The 18,596-nt window shown below is 39.5% G+C and overlaps 1 protein-coding gene across 4 annotated transcripts in view; it reads right to left on the bottom strand.

The window, feature by feature from the left end:
• The window catches only part of znf516 (zinc finger protein 516), a 114,860-nt gene that overhangs the window by 62,147 nt on the left and 34,117 nt on the right, over positions 1-18,596 (bottom strand). For 2 of the 4 annotated variants that reach the window (XM_067361456.1, XM_067361457.1), the window contains exons 3-5: positions 15,354-16,589; positions 12,665-12,769; positions 4,520-8,610 (exon numbers count right to left, since the gene is read on the bottom strand). In XM_067361456.1, the coding sequence (XP_067217557.1) occupies positions 8,438-8,610; positions 12,665-12,769; positions 15,354-16,589 (1,514 nt within the window). In that variant the 3' untranslated portion in view covers positions 4,520-8,437. Of the gene's footprint in view, positions 1-4,519; positions 8,611-9,850; positions 9,915-12,664; positions 12,770-15,353; positions 16,590-18,596 lie in introns of those variants that run through there. The other 2 variants (XM_067361459.1, XM_067361458.1) reach the window with 2 other exon arrangements.

Below are 18,596 nucleotides of genomic sequence, written 5' to 3' on the forward strand. Positions count from 1 at the left end.
TCTCCCAAGTTATGAACAAGAGAAGTAAATCTGTTACTGTAGTAGGAAACTGCATGTTCCAGTTTACAGTATACTGTAAAAAAAATAATACAGCAATTGGGTTGTTTGAACTCAGCGGTTATGTTTGCCCAACCTGCTGGTTAGTTTTATTTAACTCAACTATTGTTTAAAAATGACTGAATTGTAGGGCTGTAATGATTCCTCGATGTAAATTCGAATACTCGATTTTAAAAAAATCCTTGATTTCAATTGGCCCTTATTGAGAAACCGGTAAAATACCGGAAGTAGCGCTTTCCACGGACGAGAATCCATGAAACGCGTTATTAGACCGTTTTCTAAGGCTGCACGATATTAAACCCGTTTAAAAATCATAATAAAGCTTAATGCTATTGTGAATTTACAAAGGCTGTGAATTAATTAAATTAATGTATGTGCTGCAGGTTTAATATATATTAAGGTGACCAGATTTCTGAAATGGAAACAGGGGAGTGGGATTTGAGTGGTCAAAATATCACCGAAATCTCATTTGTTATTCTCTATTAATTAAAAAATGGGGACAATACTTTTTATTTTTTTTTATTATTGGGGGTTCCACTTTTTACATTAATAATCATTATGATTTAACTTTATTATTAAGGTTTGTGATCTGGTTTTAATACAGTTCTCAAAAAAAAAAAAAAAACAGTAGGCCTAATTACAAAAAAACTATTAAACTATTTTGAAGAATCACATTACAATATAAAACAACATAAATATGAGATAAATAAAATGACAATTAACAAATATTTTTAACATTTTTTATTGAATGTTTATATGCCTACTGTAGCCTACTGAAATTACAACTTTTTAAACTTTTAACTATTTTTAACTACTATTTTGCATTTTGGACTGATTTTAAGCACCATGTTGCAAGTGTATTATTATTTTATTCATATTTGAGTGTACCTTCACCACGTGGTATAATTAAGATGTGTTTGGAAATCGCTGTGTTGTGACTGGGGACATTTAAATTTGTCCAAAACAATCCCGAATCCTGTTGAGGCCCTGTTATAAAACACATAACCGTGTTACTACCTTGAAAGCTGAAAATGATTACGATGTTTCTTTTAAAAACTGATGATAATGGCGCTCTGCTCTCACTTTCTTTATGAAGTAGCGGCGCATGCGCGACCAAATGTAGTGTGGCTGCATGGCTCCCTCTGTTGGTGAAAATAATCACTAAACGATTGCTCTGATAACCAGCAGGCGGCTGTATGCTGGTCGGACTTTTTTGCAAAGTATTTGGGGGTCATTTTGAACCAGCTATAAAACGGGGGACAGCGCACCAAAAACTGGGACTGTCCCCGGAAAACGAGGACGTCTGGTCACCCTAAAGGCTGGAACACACCAAGTTTTTGTTCGTAGGTCGATTAAGTTTTCTCAGTGTGTTCCACACCGTCAGCTGACGTTGGTCCTCGGCGCCTTTTTTTGGCCGATTCGAAATGATGAATCGCTGTCGGAGCTCGTCGGGCCATCTAATCATTCTGATTGGCTGTTCAGCTACTGCCACCTGCTGGTTCGGAAAGGCATTTCACCTCACGCAGGCACAGAACTGATGTGCTACTTGGCCGTTGGCTGTCTAGCGTCGGTTTGGTGTGTCAGGGCAACTTAGGACACATACGCTGCCGACGTGAGCCAGTCCATCGCCGTCGGCTTGGTGTGTTCCGTCCTTAATATATATGCGCTGTAATTATTTACATAAACCTACATGTAGGTTATCTACGTGCGTCTCAGAGCGGCTCCATTCACAGTAAATGCAGCTTTACGTGAACTGTTATCACTGTTATCAGTGGTGGGTCTCAAACTCCATCTCTTTATCTCTGCAAATGTGCGACATTTAATCAGATTTGTAAAGTAAGTCATCCATAAACCTTAGCAAACGCAGGAGAATACATTTTACAGTATGCTTCTACTTAGTGCAATATGTTAACTGCTCTTAGTTCACGATTTCAAAATCAAAGTTTAAGCCCTCTTTTAAGTCCACATCTTGTTCAAGAAATTACAGTGGTTGCATCATTTCTGTCTTAAAGAAATGGCCAAATATTAAATATTAATTGGACATTTGAAATAAATATTGTAAGCCAATATTAAACAAGGATTAGAAAGTGTAAAAACAATTGTCAGGCCACTGGCGCCCTCTGCAGGCATTTGTTATAATACATAAAGAACATTAGTTGTACAATTCAATACATTATGTATTTTGAGAGTTTTGTTCAGTAAAACCATACGATTAATTGATTTTGATACTTTGAATCAATTAGTATTGTGTTACTGCTATATATTTATTTTAAGCCATATGTGTAAGTGAATGTGTTTTGTTGTGTAAGCACCTTTATAATGATCGCGTTAGTAGTTGAGCTATATGCGCGACGATTACCGCTATGTTTGTTTACGCCGCAGTCAGGAGAATAGATCTGTCGTGAATTCATCCGGGGGGGAGGGGGTGCAATACTATTTCATGCATTCTGACTTATGTACACTGTTGAAGAGTTGGATTCTCATGCTAAACATGGCCAAAGTTTCAAAACACGAGTTGGACATATGATGGAGTATTTCTGTGCCAAATGACTACTTTCGGTTTCGGTACAGGTTTCAGAGAGACTTTTTTCTAGTATGGCCCTTTATCACGTAATCAAGGGCAGAATTCCTTGTATAGGCACTTACCCCTGATAAGCGTGCACACACACATCACCCAGAACAAGAGCAAGAGCACGCCCATCAACGCGTTTCGTTCGGTATACGAAAGCCGAGAGATTGTTCAACAATGGCTGTGTCCCAATTCAGGCGCTTTTGTTCCTTTTGTATTTATAATGATGTCGCAGCTAGGATGTGATCTCTACACAGAAGCTGTGCGCGCTCGTGACTCTTTAGCTCTGCCCACAGCACTGACGGCAGACACGCCTCTAGGATCTCTGCTTTTTCCAGAAAGACTCGGTTTAGCGTATCTATCTTTTATAAATATGACAAAACTAAAGACTTTTCGGAGATATGAAGGATGCATTGTTACCCCTTACGTACTCAAGATTAACATGAGATTGGCAGAAACTGTGTGTGTTACCCCCCCCCTTAACGCTTCTCATTTACTTTGAATGGGTGATGTCATGCGTTGCCAAACTGAATTGTGGTTTCCGTTGCGTCGTTTCACTCGCATTGCTAACAGCAGAAGTTGAAGATTTCTAAACTTTTCAAGCTCCAATGCAGGCGTCAACCATCAGATCACAATCATTTTACCTGTTTCAACACCTGCACAGGTTTAACTGTGAGCTTGAACAGCGCCCCACAGAGGTTTGTTTTTGGTCAGAGGTCTATTGTGTGGCTAGTAGATCAGACAGACTCCTGCAGTTGTTTAGCAATGTAATCCCAAGTCATTTGTCAGAGCACAAAGCAGCAGCAGTAGCTATGCATGCACAAGAGGAGATCAATGCAATTAGCAACCATTTCAATGCAAAGGACTTCAATACTAATGTAAGTGAACACACATGACAGAGAGAGGTCAGAGAGAAAAAGAGGGAGAGAAAGAGATATGTCTGTTTGAGTAAAATGCAATTTAGAGCATATAATTTGGCTAATGTGTGCATTTTAGATGTTTAACACTTAAACAAATAGTAAAGATTTATCCTTACTGTAGATTACAGTATTTGCATGCTGCAGTGCAGTATCTTGAATGACAGTGTGCATAAATGGACTTTTTATCTGCTGTCTAGAGCAGTGTCTCCCCAGCCACATAAATATATTCAGAACAACCACTCGATTGCAATTGGGATTTTGCTTTTTACACAACTCCTCTATAAACAAAAATTAATATCGAATTATAGTGTCCCATCCCTCTAGGGCAGTGGTTCTCAAACCTGTCCTGGGGACCCCTTACTGCTGCACATTTTGTATGTCTCCCTCATCAGACACACCCAATTCAGCTCTTGCAGTTTCTACTAATTAGTTGATGAGTTGAATCAGGTGTGTTCGATGAGGGAAACATGCAAAATGTGCAGTGGTGAGGGGTCCCCAGGACAGGTTTGAGAACCACTGCTCTAGGGATTCTTTCCAGGGACTTGAATATTTTGAATCTGGTTGCTAAAAAAGTATTTGTTCAGTTATTCCAATTCATAAAAAAAAAAAAAAAAAAAAACAGATTAGGCACTACATTTCGATAAGAACAGTACTGTAGATACTTGTGTCCTGTACAGGATCTCAGCAGATCTAGTAGGTCATCCAGGTACTTTATCCATACTATTTTATGAATACTATGAATTTGGACATACTTCTCTTTTCACAAACTTTTCATCTACTATATAGTAGGGAAGTAGTCATATTTAGACAGGGCAAGTCATTCAAAGCAGAAGATGAAATTCATGGAGAAAACATTGTGGTGTTTCTTAGAAGATCTGTAGATATAGAGTGTTTAAGCAACATAAAATAATTTGAGAGAAAAACGCTTATCACGTTATAGAAAAAGACTAATACGTTTCAATAACGTCCTTACACCATTTTAATTTTGGTCATTCATTTTTGCAAATATCTGCCCATTTGTCTTTTTGTAAACACGTGGCATTACGCATTACATACAGTACATGCTTCCTCTTCTTCAATTGGTCAGCAAAATTGTCCCTCTCCTTCAGTTGGTTAGTCTTAAAACATTGATTTGTGAATGTTATTTCACAACTTTAACTCAAATGCTATTGGCTCTTACTACAGTCAGTGTTTAACACCAGCAGAACAGCCATACACTTCAAATGGTTAAGACTTTAGTAAATGAAAAATGAGTCATAAAAAAAAAAAAAAGTCCAAATAGTCTACAAATGAAATGTCAGTGTCCTGATTGCTTCATGCCCCTGATTGAGAAGCATTGGTCTCTATCAGTGGTTCCCAAACTTGTCCTGAAGGACCTCCAGCACTGCACATTTTGTATTTCTCAGACACATATCACAGTCGAAGCTGCTTTAAAGGGTTAGTTCACCCAAAAATTAAATTTCTGTCAAGTTCTCACCCTCATGTCATCCTAAACCCATAAGACCTTCGTTCATCTTCGGAACACAAGTTAAGATATTTTTGATGAAATCTGAGGGTTTCTGATCCACACATAGGCAGCAACGTCATTGCACCTTTTGAGGTCCAGAAAGGTAGTAAAGACATCATTAAAATAATCAACGCAACAACAGTTCAAATTGTCTTACTGGTTTGGGACAACATGAGGGTGGGTACCTAATGACAGAAATTAAGGCAAGCCTCCAAGGTTAGCAAAAAATAGGGTAATGCTGCGTACGCAGGGAAGGAGACTAGAGCCTGTTTTTTTTAATGGATGTCAATGGAGGAGAGGCATCACTACGCTAAATAAACTGCTTTTTTGGGAAAACGGCTTATCATTTAACAAATCAACAGCCTTTCAGCTACTCTTCCAACATGTTTGAGCTTAAACATTTGGATTGATCTATTTTTAGAGTTTACACCGAAAAAATTATTGTTTCATTTCTATGGTATCCGCAAACAGTGATTGACTGTCGCACAACTCTGAACGTAATGCAATGACGTCAGTGCTGTAATGTGATTGGTTATCAAGGCACACATGATCCAAGTTGTGCTTTCTCCAAAGGTAGAGCCACTGACCCTTGTATCTCCCAATAATCAGACCATGGCTGTGTTCGAAATCGACCCCTATACCCTTAAATAGGGCACTATTTGAGGGGGCCGCCATTTGTAGTGGTGTCTAAAACCATAGTGGAGTGCAATCATTCAATCCCATAATGCACCGCAGTAACGAAAGGTACAACTGATGTACACTCAACGGCTAGAGAACACCCATAATGCATTGTGAGTGTTGCGCTGAATGAATTGTCGGTCTCGCCATAAGGTGCTGCCCACAGCTGAATCATCCATCCATCCATTTCCAAATCACTGGTCCAATGTGGGTACATACATACAGGTATAAATTCCTTTTCAATTGATTATTAAATTGATTAATTAAGGTGTATACATAGTTTCCATGACAGAGTTCAAGATAAATTTTTCATTACTACTGGAGCTGCCAGTTAGCTAAACGCTAAATGATTTTTAAACAGCAAGCACAAGCTATGCAAAAAAAAGCAGCAGCATTCCTGTGCACTCAGTGTCCGAATTCGCTCAATCGTTTTCATTCACTCCCTCAAGTGAACTATATTACTGGACTAATGTAGGGAATAGTGAATTAGGGTATGGGGGCGATTTCGGACACAGCCCATCTCTGTTGCAGTCTCTACTAATAAGCTGATGAGTTGAATCAGGTGTGTTTGATGAGGGAGAAATATAAAATGTGCAGTGCTGGGGGTAAGCAATTCCAGGACAGGTTTGGGAACCATTGGTCTAGATTAATATTAACACCATTTAATATTTAACACCATTTAGACCAAAGATAAGGGTAAAGTTTAATTTAAGCGGTTCAAAACTTCAACAGTTGACAATGTATGATGGAGATGATGTGATGATGACAGCTGACAGGTTTTGTATACTTCATTGAACAAAATATATGTGGAGGGAAAAAAAGAGAAAACTTTTAACCACACAAAATACATTCCATACATTCAACTACTACTTCTATTCAAACCACAAAATTAATAGTGTTACATAAAGTAAAACAATCCAATTGCAAATAAATTCATAACATGCTATTTAGTTTTCTTAGGTCTTCTGCTCTAGTACTCGGGGGTTTTAATTTAGTAAAAAGCTAACAGGAAAGGCTATTTGTTGTTGTTTTTTTTTTGTGTGTCCTAGGACAAATTTTTTAAAGATTCCATGATTTACTGTTAGTAAATTACAATTAAGCAGTCACATTTCATCCTATGCAATTTACAAGACATCAATTGCAGGAACATGAAGTCCCTATTGCCTTGCTCAAGGGCATTGGTGATAGAACTGTTCTCAGTAACTCTCAGTTCCTGGGTCACTGCCGCTGCTTAGAACCTGCAACATGTTATAGTTTGACTGCTGAGTATCAACACAAATTCACACGGGAGGTTCTTCTAAAACAAAATTTGTAATGTAGGATCAGTTTTCTTGGCTTAGTTTCCAACATAAGGACTTCGGCAATATAAATGCTCTAGATAAATGCTCTTGTACATATCTAAATGCAATTAAACGTACACAACTGTGCAGGACTGTATCTGTAAATACCTAATTACCATATACAACATCCATAGAAATATATGGACAAGAATTTCTTTGCTTTTAAGTTTTCAAACTCTAAAAAATATGGCATTCTAAAGCTTTATACGTAGCATTATAAAACGCACTAAAATCCCCCAATCTAGTCTTGCACTAAATCACTAGTTTCTCTATGATGTAATAATTTAAATGATTATACAGACAACTTGAAACTCTTCATGTTAAGATTAAAATAGATCCTTCATCGAAAACTTCAGCATTTTAACATGGCTTTAAGACCTGATGTGCCATTGAATTAACAGTTTTCTTTCTCTTTTTTGAGATAGAATTATTCAGAATCCACTGAGGCAAACATATTTGATGGAAAAAAGGAGAAACACAAGCGCAGACAAATAATATTCCTGACTTTGTTGGACCAATCAGATGACACTAACGCAAAATATGGCATGTGTCTTTACCTTAAACTCTTCAGAAAGATGGTTTATGAATGACACTCAACACAATTGGAAACCCATGTAACAATACAGCTGCGCTTACATAAATACTTTAAATCCCAGGTATAACACAATACAAAAGTGTTGAGGGCATATTTTGATGATAGTGCCAAGTGTTTGTCCAACCAGTGACAAAACACACACACACATCTATATTATATATGCCTATAATCAGCAAAACTCAAATCTAAGTACTGAATTTCACTGCATGTCTCCTTCTCGTGCAATTATGCACTGTTGTGAATGAATGCAGGCTTTGGAATTTCATCTAACTCAAGTCCTGAGAAATAGAATGTGGAAAACACAATCGCACACGCACACACAAACTACACTCGTTGTGGACTAAGGCTATTTCGTTAAACCACTAGTCATTCAGGGAACTCTGAGGCAGCATTTCAAGTTTAGGGGATCAGCTGAAGTCCTTGGGTTTGAGAACGCAGCTCACTGTCATACTCCATCAGCTTTGACCTTGTGTTGCCAAGGCTTTAGCCCTCAAGTGTTTTGCAAGTTCTGGATAAAGGAGGTGTAAACATGTTGCAAACATGTCGCTGGTCTGTTCTGCGTAGTTTCGTTTTAATCTAGAGCATTGTGTCGGGTGAAAATATAAAGGTAACACTTCCCATCAAACTAAACTAAAAACACGAACAAATCCAATGCCGTACATTACACAAAGTCTTCCTTGAATGGCGTATTTTTGCATCAAACAGTTTTTGATGGCCTTTTTTTTTATAGATTTCTGTCTTCATTTAAGCTGGTCGTGAGGAGTTCAGTGTTCAGTGAGAGCCGGAGGGGTCCGTGGGTTCATTGGTAGGGGCTTGGCGGAGTCTCCTGTCCGGGTACTGTGCGTTGTCGAAGGCTAGACGGTGCACGGTCTGGACATGAGTCTTCAGGTTACCTTTCTGCGAGGCGCTGTAAGGACAGTATCGGCACTGGAAAGGTCGCTCACCTGAAACGGACACACAAAAAACAAGATGAGGTCAGAGCCTGGACCTGAAGGTGAGAGCGGAGCCGAGGTTGGAACCAAAGAGGAGAGAAAGGTGACGTGGCGGTGATGTCGAAGGGCTGGCTTTGAGAGCGCTGCCTTCCCTTTTCAAGAGGAAAGAACAGAGGCAGGTTGGGAAGGTGGGGGGAGGGGCCGTGGCATGATTGATGGGCTGATGACATGCCATATGGAGACGGTTGACTGTTCCCCCCGAGGGGACGTCAGCCTTTTGTTTTCTGTTTCTGTCAGCTGTTCGTACAAACACACAAACTCACAGACACAGGAATCTCTGCCTGCCTGCCTTCCCCTGAGCAATAAGACGTCACACCGATGGTAGATGTCGAAAGTCTGGGCATATCAAGTTTTGCGAGGAGAGGCGAACTTGACAACCACACACAGACCTAGTTTCTCCTTCTGCCCATGTCTGTTTGGGGCTCAACACTGGAATAATTGTCAGAGTCCCAGTTTCAGCGTTTAATTAGACTGATGTACAACGTTGTCCTCGTGCAATCGCATAAAAATATCCCCCCACACCTGAGCAAAACAAATGAGTCTGCCATTCAATTTCTCCGTATTATTATTTTTGAAAAATGAATGAATTATCCACTAGGAAATAATTGTCATTCCGAGGGGCTGAAAAAGGGGTATTATCATAAATCATGCCTCATAAAAAAATGAAGACAGACACAATTAATCAGGACTATCTGAGGCTGGGTTGCGCTGGCTGCCTGATAAGGTCTGCGGCACAGTAAGAGCTCATCCAGGGGCACCGTGGGTCCCTAGAGGAGTAGAAAGTGAAACCCCGATCCAAAACAGAACTCACCAAATTACATTAAAGGTTATTGTCAGAACATCACCAAGAGTGCGGCACAAATTTAATTTGACCTTTACTCTCGGCCTGCTTTTGCCATTTGTAATATGCAACACATGCAAAGGGGGTAATTCATTAAGGGTGGGCCTCCCCGCTGCAGCAAAGCACATCTCCGACTGTTAAGGTAGATGCGGGATGTGATCCATTTGATCCCCTAACATCTTTTATTTCTAGAATTTTCTGCATGGTAACAACGATGGCAGGTTACAACTGCACATCACAGAATGAAGAAATGTGAAGAAATGATTGACAGGACAGAAACTTAAAAAAAAAAAAAAAAAACACAAGATACACACAAATAATGCAAACAACCGAACGAAAAGTGAAACATACTTGTTTGGGGGCTTCTGTAGAGGATGGAATCCAGTTCCCATGAGTCCATTGGACTCAAACATCACTGTGGGAGCAAGGTGGCCGGATTAAAAGAAGGAAATCAAATGTAAAAGTTGCAAAAATTGGAACTTCTTCCATTTTAATGTTACCCAGCAGGGTGTAAACATAATTCTTGAAGCTTTTAAATCAATACAAAATCAAAATGTACTCTATTTACTATCTAATCATATGTTCCTTGCTAAAATAGTCTTCTATCTGGAATATAGAGACTAGAGTTGTGAAAAGTACCGACTTCAGTACCACGTCGGTACTTAAATTTAAAAAATGTGGCGGCGTTGAGCAGATTCGTAATCGCCTCTAATTGGCCATTGTGTTGACGCGCTTATCGAATATGTCTGTGATTGGCTTCAACAATCAAACGCTTCAAAATCATTTTAAATGGTCATCAATGACGTTCTTCACTGAACGCTTACACAGATACATGCGGGAGTGTTTGAAAGCAGGTCTATCGCGGGCCAGTCCGCTGATAGATGGCTGCTTTCAAAGCGCTTTCAAATTCAAACACTTCCGTGTGCTTTCAAACTGTCTCATGCATTGATCATTGTAGCCAATCACAGACATATCCGATGAGCGTGTCAACACAATGGCCAATCAGAGTGTTTACAAATCCGCTCAACAGCGCTCACATTTTAAAAATTTCAGTACCGATTGGTACTGAAGTCGGTACTTTTGACAACTCTAATAGTAACCACTTTTCACGGCCCAATCAATTGATAAAAATAAAATATATATTTTTATCTCACTAAATAAAAGTTTTACTGGCACATTAAGTTACAGAAGAAAAATTGTTTGCTAATGCCATTTCATGATGACTTAAATGATGTTTCTGCTTTTCCTGGTCACATTCGAAGCAAGTATTGGGCATCCTCAAAGCAGGAATCCATTTTAAACGCACAAAGGTGCAAACCAAGAATCCACCCTCTCATCGAGCATTAGCCGTAAAGGCCTTGAATTAGTATCACCAGTTAGCGTGGCCGCGGCAGACAGTGAACTGAAACTACCAATTTAAAGTGACACACAGAGTTAGTGTGCATGCTAATGGAGGCCGGGGGCCCCTGCCCCGCTTCATTTGGAAGCTCACACTGAAGAGAGCAATCACTGATGACGTAGATTTAAAGTCTATGTACATACAAAGAGAGCACTCCGTAAAATGTAGCATTTGGCCTCTGTCACTGGGGATCAGTCTGGCTAGTATGCACAACCTTCACACACTCTTCCAAACAAAACATAGAAAGAAAAAAAAAAAACTCGGTCCTCTCATGAGCCGAGCAGCTAAATGTACACCCCTGTTAAAAAGAGTGAAGGGAACCCTATTCATTTGGACTACTGTGAATGGTACATGACCTCTTTGTATTATTAAAAAGCTGCTACGGTGCATGCTAATGATGTGCAATAGCGCTTTTCCCCTAGAAAACTGGAGGTAAATGTACTAAATACTTATAGTATAGGTGATTTCAGTTTGTAGAACGTAAATTGATACAAAATCACAATGGCAATCAATCATATCAAGACCCCAGTTGTTTAATATTCAAAATGTTAATAGAAAATGGCGCACAACTTCATTATAGATTTGTTATGGTGAATGAAAGTTTGTTGTTGAACATAAATGATGGATATAATCTTATCTGTGATGAAATGAAAAAGAACCCCTGATTGAGTAGGTGGGGTGGGTGTGTGTGTGTGTGCGTGTGAGTGTGTGTTGACAAGAAGACAAGGGCAAACTGTCACATTTTCTCAGTGAGCATTTGACGCATATCATACTGGACTGGTGACTGTTCAGCTTATTAGCATGCACAATTACAGCTCCATAAGTGACATCTGATTAATAATGTATACAATTTTCACAGGTCAGAGTCATACGCAAATATGTTTGCGGCGGAAAGAAAGAAAGACTCTCGTCCAAGGACAGAGAGAGATTGCTCGTTATACATACACACACACTTACACATAAACTCATACATGCACATTTAAATATATATGAAATTTTATGCTAATATATGGGAATCATTTAGCAGCTTCTCTCTTATCCAACTTGACTATATACATTTTTGGTATATTTATAAATTATTTCACACATTGGTAACACTTTACAATAAGGTTCATTAGTTAAACATTAGTTAATGTATTAACTAACATGAACTAACCATGCAAAATACATTTGTTACTGTATTTACTAATCTTCATTAATGTTAGTTAATGAAAATACAGTTGTTCATTGTTTGTTAGCATGTTAGTTCACAGTGCATACACTAATGATAACAAGATTTTAATAATGTATTGGTAAATGCTGAACTTAACATTAACAATTAAGATGAATAAATGTAAGTGTAAGTGCAGTTCATTATTAGTTCAAGTTAACTAATGAACCTTATTGTAAAGTGTGACCCACATTTTGTTTATAATATTTCCTATAAGAATAAAATAAAAATGTATTAAAAATAATAAAAAACACTGATATAATGTAAAAGCTGGTTGGATAAAGTATGTTATATTATTAAAAATATTTATATTTACAATGATATATAAAACGAAATGACAGCTTAAAAATGATATAATGTGACATTAAAAGCAGTGTTTCATAACATTTAATATATCATAACGATAACATATAATGATAAAATGTGACAAAAATAGCATTTTTAATAGGAAAAGGTATTTTGTGACTGTGGACGCTACTAAAAAATGTAGTTAAGTTAGTAGTTAGTTGCTTTCCAACGCTGATGTGTATGTTCGTTTTTAGTGTGTGTATCTCACCTGTGTGTGATCTCATGTGTGTGCGGTAATGGCTGGGCTGGTTGAAGCTCTTCCTGCACACCGGACACACATACTCCCCCTGCTGAGACCCTGACCTCGCCAACCCTACAGTTCACACACACAAACAGAGAAAGAGAAATGAAAATTAATAGGAAAAACATGTAGCCGAACTTACACAGAACAGATAGAGAGGTTAGGAGACGGAGAGAGAGAGCATCATTAGTATGTTTTATGTGTCATTATGGGAGGCTACCTTCAGGGCTTGGATGGGGAGCTGTCATGCCGCATCACGAGAGCATCTCTGACAGCCTGACATGAACATAGGCCCATGTGACCGCATAAATTACTGTGAATTAAAAGCCTTGCCCTGTGATGTGCCCCCATCTGCGCTACCATGTCACATGTCAGGTGTGCTGCTTTCCCCTTCCTCCCTCTCTCCTTGTCTCCTTCCCTCTCGCTCTCACTGCTCTTTTCCTGCCCGTCGCTCTAGCTATGTCAGGCCTCGTCCGCGCGAGGGGAATCGCTTGGACACGTGCGTGTCGGTGAAGGACTCGCTGAAGTAACAGGAACGGATGTGGAACCTGAAGCAACCGGCATTCGTTTCCCCTCAGGGCGCTTTAAGCGCGTGAGCTGAAATTCTGTCCCTTTGGCTCCTGTCCGTCACCTGGCACTGGTGGTCCTACCTGCTCCGACCCCTCGGGCCCCGCTTTGTCGTAGCGTCGAGCCGTGACTGAGAGCATTGGTGGCAGTGGTAAGCAAGGCTACGTTTAGTAAACATGAGTCCGCGAGTTATTACCATACAGGAGCGACGCAACAGGAAAAGCAGCGGACAGCACAAACAAAAGGAAAGTCTAATATTGGAAAGGTCACTTTATTGTATGTGACTCAAAGGGCTAAAGAGAGCGCTGATGATATCAGGCCAGACAGTTGACAGAAATTTCCGCTGTCTTTCCGCAGAACTACACTCACTGAAACCGGCCAACTGGACCACCGCCTGGCAAAATGTCCTCAAATGAAGTGGAATGGAAAAAAAGCATTTGAAAATATTTTTCAAAGCAGCTGGTGGCTTAATTTGACTCCTCTTGCTCTTTCGCTCATTCACTCGTTGAGTTGGCTACTTTGCATATTTGTGGCGTCGAGGCGCTATAGCCCCTCGGAGAGCACCCGGCACGCCGTTACAAGCGTGATGTTTAAGGCTCGCGATGCCTCTCAGCGATAGCTGTCTGAAATGTTTTTACACACTTTCGTAGGTTACACGATGATGAAGAGATTACTCAATAGTTCCATTAACCTTTGCGTATGGGCATGCTGGCACAACGGCGTGTGGGGTGCTACGTGCCATTTTAGCCCTCACCGTTCTCATTTGTCATTTCAGCTCAGGAATAAATGTAGTTAATGTGCTTTTGCTGAATAATTTAGATACTGTGACCTGACAACCATTTTTCAGCATGTCAGTCTTTACTTGTTTTTCAATGGTCCTGTGAAGTTAGTGTTATTGGAGAAATTCTGACCCTTAAAAATTTTCTCTGAATAACTTTGTCTAAATAAATGAAAAATAAAACACTACATTTTAGTTTATCGTAATGCTACAGGTGAATGTAGGCATCACATCATTATAATGTACAATATAAAAAATGGATTTTCATTTGCAAAAAGAATCCAATAAAAGTGTTATTATATCATTAGTGTTATTGAAGATTAACACAGATGAGCATCAGATGATGGCAAAGGTAATTTAAATGCAAATTTGGGAAATGAACATGCATAAACAAACATCCAATATTGACAGATACAAATAAATAATAATAAAAAAATGAATACACATACCAATGTATTATATCTCTAGATCCAGGCCTTCTAAAATAGCAAACATATGATACTACAAGCTTTGTCAATGGATAATATAACAAATAGTAAACAACTGCTTTACATTTTACTTGCAAATTTTGAACAAATGTGTCTTATCAAGTTTGCGTACATCTTGTGTTTTATTATTCAATTGTATTATGTATATATTGACATTATAGGCCTGCTCTCCAGACATCAATATTGGTCACTAAAAAAAACTACTAGTTTCTTAGGTCAATAGTTTTTACCTTCAACTATTCTGTAAATGATTAAATGTGCATCCACAACTTTAGTTACATGTGAAGGTTTTCTTAATCGGTTCTTGACTGAGGTGTGCAAATGTAGGATTTGGCTTAATAAATGTACATCTTGCCCTGTTTTTGATCATTTAAGAGTCATAATCACAAATGGTACAGGAGAATATGGAAGTCCAGTGTGCACTAACCCATTGCAAAGCTAATTGAAAAGATTCCTTAATACCAGTTTAGAAATCAAGTTTCAGAAGAAGAAAAATAGGCTCAAAATACATCATAGAAGGACTACAGTATTTGGACACACACATCCCTATTCATATGTTCAATGTATCAACATTGTGCTGATGTGTCATTACATTAGATCATAAAATCAGACCAAATTGCATGTTGAAAAAAGATTATTATTATTAGTAGTAGTAGTATTAGTAATAGTAGTAGTATGTTTTTGTGAACTTTTTGAGGGCTACTTAAATGTCCAAATACTTTTTAGGGCCACTGTACAATAAATGTAAGCTTATTGGAATAAAATGAACAGTTTAAACAGCGTCCTATGATATACTTCCAAACACCCCTAAACAGCCTCTTACCTGCTTGCTCTGCAATGGCATTGCTGAAGCCCCAGTGGTGGTAGAGGGCAGCTAAATCGTGAGGACTGCAGTTCTTCAAGAAACTCAGGATGTCCGTCACAGCTTCTGGACCGTCAGCCTTTGACTGTCTCTTGGACTGGGAGTGAGAGGATGGGCCACTCGAGCTAAGTCTGCTCCAGGGGTCATACCCAGCCACGGACGGTGTATCCTGAGCTTGAGAATCAGACCTGCCGGGGGTCTGGGGAGCATGGGCTTTGGAGCTCCTCTGATCTGAGAGGTTGTGTTTGCTAGAGAGCATAAAATGAAGTCCTTCTTGAGGTAGCAGACTATTCTCCATCACTCTGCTTCCCGTCTTTGGGGTTCCAGTCTTCTGAGGATTTGCCGTGGGCTGTGATGAGCTGTTTTGATGGACGTCTGCTTTGTGTTTACTGCTTGCCAACTCATCCATCCTGGACTTGCTGGTCTTGTGTTTGGACGAGTGAGATGGTGCCCCTGGTGCTGTGGCCGCGTGCCAGTTCTTGCTTTGCGAAGAGCTGGACTCTACGCTACTTGTCTGAGGTTTTGATTTCTTTGTCCCTCCAGGGCTGCAGTCAGGTGGACTCGTTCGGGAAGTTCTCATCTGTGGCAGAGAGGGGCAGTCCTTACCCTCCAGAAATGGAGGTGGCCCAGTGCGCCTCTTGAAATCGAGAAGCGATTTTGGCCCCTTGAGGCCATTTCTTGGGGCCCACTTAGGCACCAACGTAGTGCTGTCAACTTTGTGTGCAATTCGTTGGTGGATCCAGAGAACTTCTGGATACAGTGTTGCATAAGAGCAATAAGGACACTGGTGTCTAACCAAACTGTTCAATAATGTAGAAGAAACTCCTTCTTTTTCGTTATCCACCTCCATGGAGAGATTAAGCAGATTAGCATCCACTTTATCTGTGGAGCTACTTTCTTCCAAACCCTTGCTCTTTTCATCCTCCGTCTTTGAAGCGGTGTCGCTCAGTGCTGCCCTCTCCAGGTGAGTTGAGGTGGTGTAGGGCCAGTAGGGCTGCTGCAGAAGGGCATTTCTCAGCCTTGGGAAGCCCGTGTGGCTCGTTTGGTGAGTTTGGCTTTGGCTGAGTGAGCTGGTTAAGGCATCACTCCTCTGGCCCCAGTCCCTGATCGCCAAATGATGTGTTTGGACGTGGGCAGCGATGGCCGAGGGCTCCGAGGTGCAAAAGTCACAGTGCTCACAGGTGTATGGCTTTTTATCTGTCATGAAAACAACATACAGGGATTTGTTACTATAGAACAAGAGCAAAAAGTCTCTGAAAATATAAAAGTTAGCAATCATAATAACAGTGAATGTAGATACTAGCAATCAAAACAGTTTTAGAGTTTTACCACAAGATGGCACCACATAACCATGCCAATTTACTTCATTACAATGTACTAATCCTGTACAAAAGTTTTGGATCATGTTTATATACAGTATACATACACACACACACACACACACACACACACACACACACACACACACAAAAAAAAAAAACTTAATGGTGGTAGCACAATCACAGTTTGTTTAACAGTAGTACAATGGAGCAACAGACTACTGGGCCTGGGAACTTTGCCTGGGTCTACCTCTTCTCATCTGTCAGCAAGATGTTTGTTTACATTTAACATATCTGCAATCTCTCAGTAGCTCTCTCTCTTCTATTCTCTCTCTCTCTCAAGCCATCTGGATTGCATTTGGTGGCTTACACTAGCTGCTGTGCAGCCTTCAGTCCACCCTCTCTGAGGTTACTTTTGAGCCAATTCGGAGAGGGGGGTCCTCTGAGATAAACCTTACACGAATGTAATGGCCATATCTGCTTCCCTAAATTCTTTCAGCCTTAGAAAAGCTACACGAGGAGCTATTATATTCTAAGAATAATTTGGTATGATTATGAATCTTTAAGGAGATAAATTGTGTGCAAAAGCATTCTACAGTCTTCACACCTTTATAAAAAATATCAGTAGTGAGTGGACATCTGTTTCAACTCTTACACAATGAAAACTCTGTTCTGGAACATTCCATCTATGTTAATCCCTAAGAGGGCATCTTTTGTTTAAGGCAATTTATTTTTCTTAACCTTGTGGTATCACGGGGCCAATCTCTCAGATCTATAATCTAGTCCTTTATAGACGATTAATACAACACCCCATGATTTCACTAAGTATGACAGGAATTATCAATCATCAGAACAGATTCAGTGCTCTATGGGGCATTGGCTTTGTTGAGATACCTGCCATCTGCAAGTATTTTCCAGTGATTTTAGTGTTGTGTTTTAACTGAAGGTCTGCACTTAGATGGGGAAAGTGGAAAAAATGCACACAAATCTTTAGAGCTTGTCTTCCTGAGACAGGAAGTCCAGAAATAGCATCATTCAAAGAGGGCTGGACAGCTTCAGCTACAAGCTCAAAGGACAGAAAACAGATGTAAAGGGGTATGAACAAGTGATACACAAGTGAGACTAAAACATATCTCACCCAAACCTATGAGACCTATAGTCCTTTGAGTGTCTACCTGTCTTGAGGTCCTTCACAACAAAATCAAGCTTTGAGGTTATTTTTTTCTTTTAGCTTTGATGCAAAAGAGTAAAATAAACTATAGGTACTACAAATGGAAATGTAGTTTTATACTTAAGGGGAATTTTGTGCATAAAGCTTCAAATATCTTAATTCTTAAATTGAAAGCAAAGAACATGCTCTCTTTAATTAAATAAAGTGAAAAATTGCCATAATGACAGCCCTGTTTGGAATCAAAAATGTATTGAAGATTTAAACTGGGCACAAAAGCACAAAAAGTACAATACATCTGAGCATGTAAAGATGTGCAGTAGTATTTGTCCACAAGGTGTCTCTGTCCTCCTTCAGAAGCTGTATTTCATACAGTATCTGTTAAACCAGCCATTCTCATATCCTATTCCTGGAAATCTGCCTTTGGTACCTAGTCTAAAATACCTTTCAGTTATTTGTTGGTTGATTCACTAGTTTAAATATGTTTCATTAGAACCTTGTATGAAGGTGGATCCACAAGAGTAGGATCACTTTAAAGGCTCTTGAATGTAATTTATCAAATGACTACAGCAGATAAACCTGCTTCATAAATGTTATTGTAATGCATCACTTAATCATCCCAGTGTCATTTCTGATCAGGTACCTGTTGTGAAGTTTACACATTCTTTGCAGCACTGTCACACTTTTAGTGTAGCTATTTCAGCATGAGTAAAATTC

Source organism: Chanodichthys erythropterus, chromosome 15 (assembly GCF_024489055.1).
Source record: "Chanodichthys erythropterus isolate Z2021 chromosome 15, ASM2448905v1, whole genome shotgun sequence".
Classification (NCBI taxonomy): Eukaryota; Metazoa; Chordata; class Actinopteri; order Cypriniformes; family Xenocyprididae; genus Chanodichthys; species Chanodichthys erythropterus.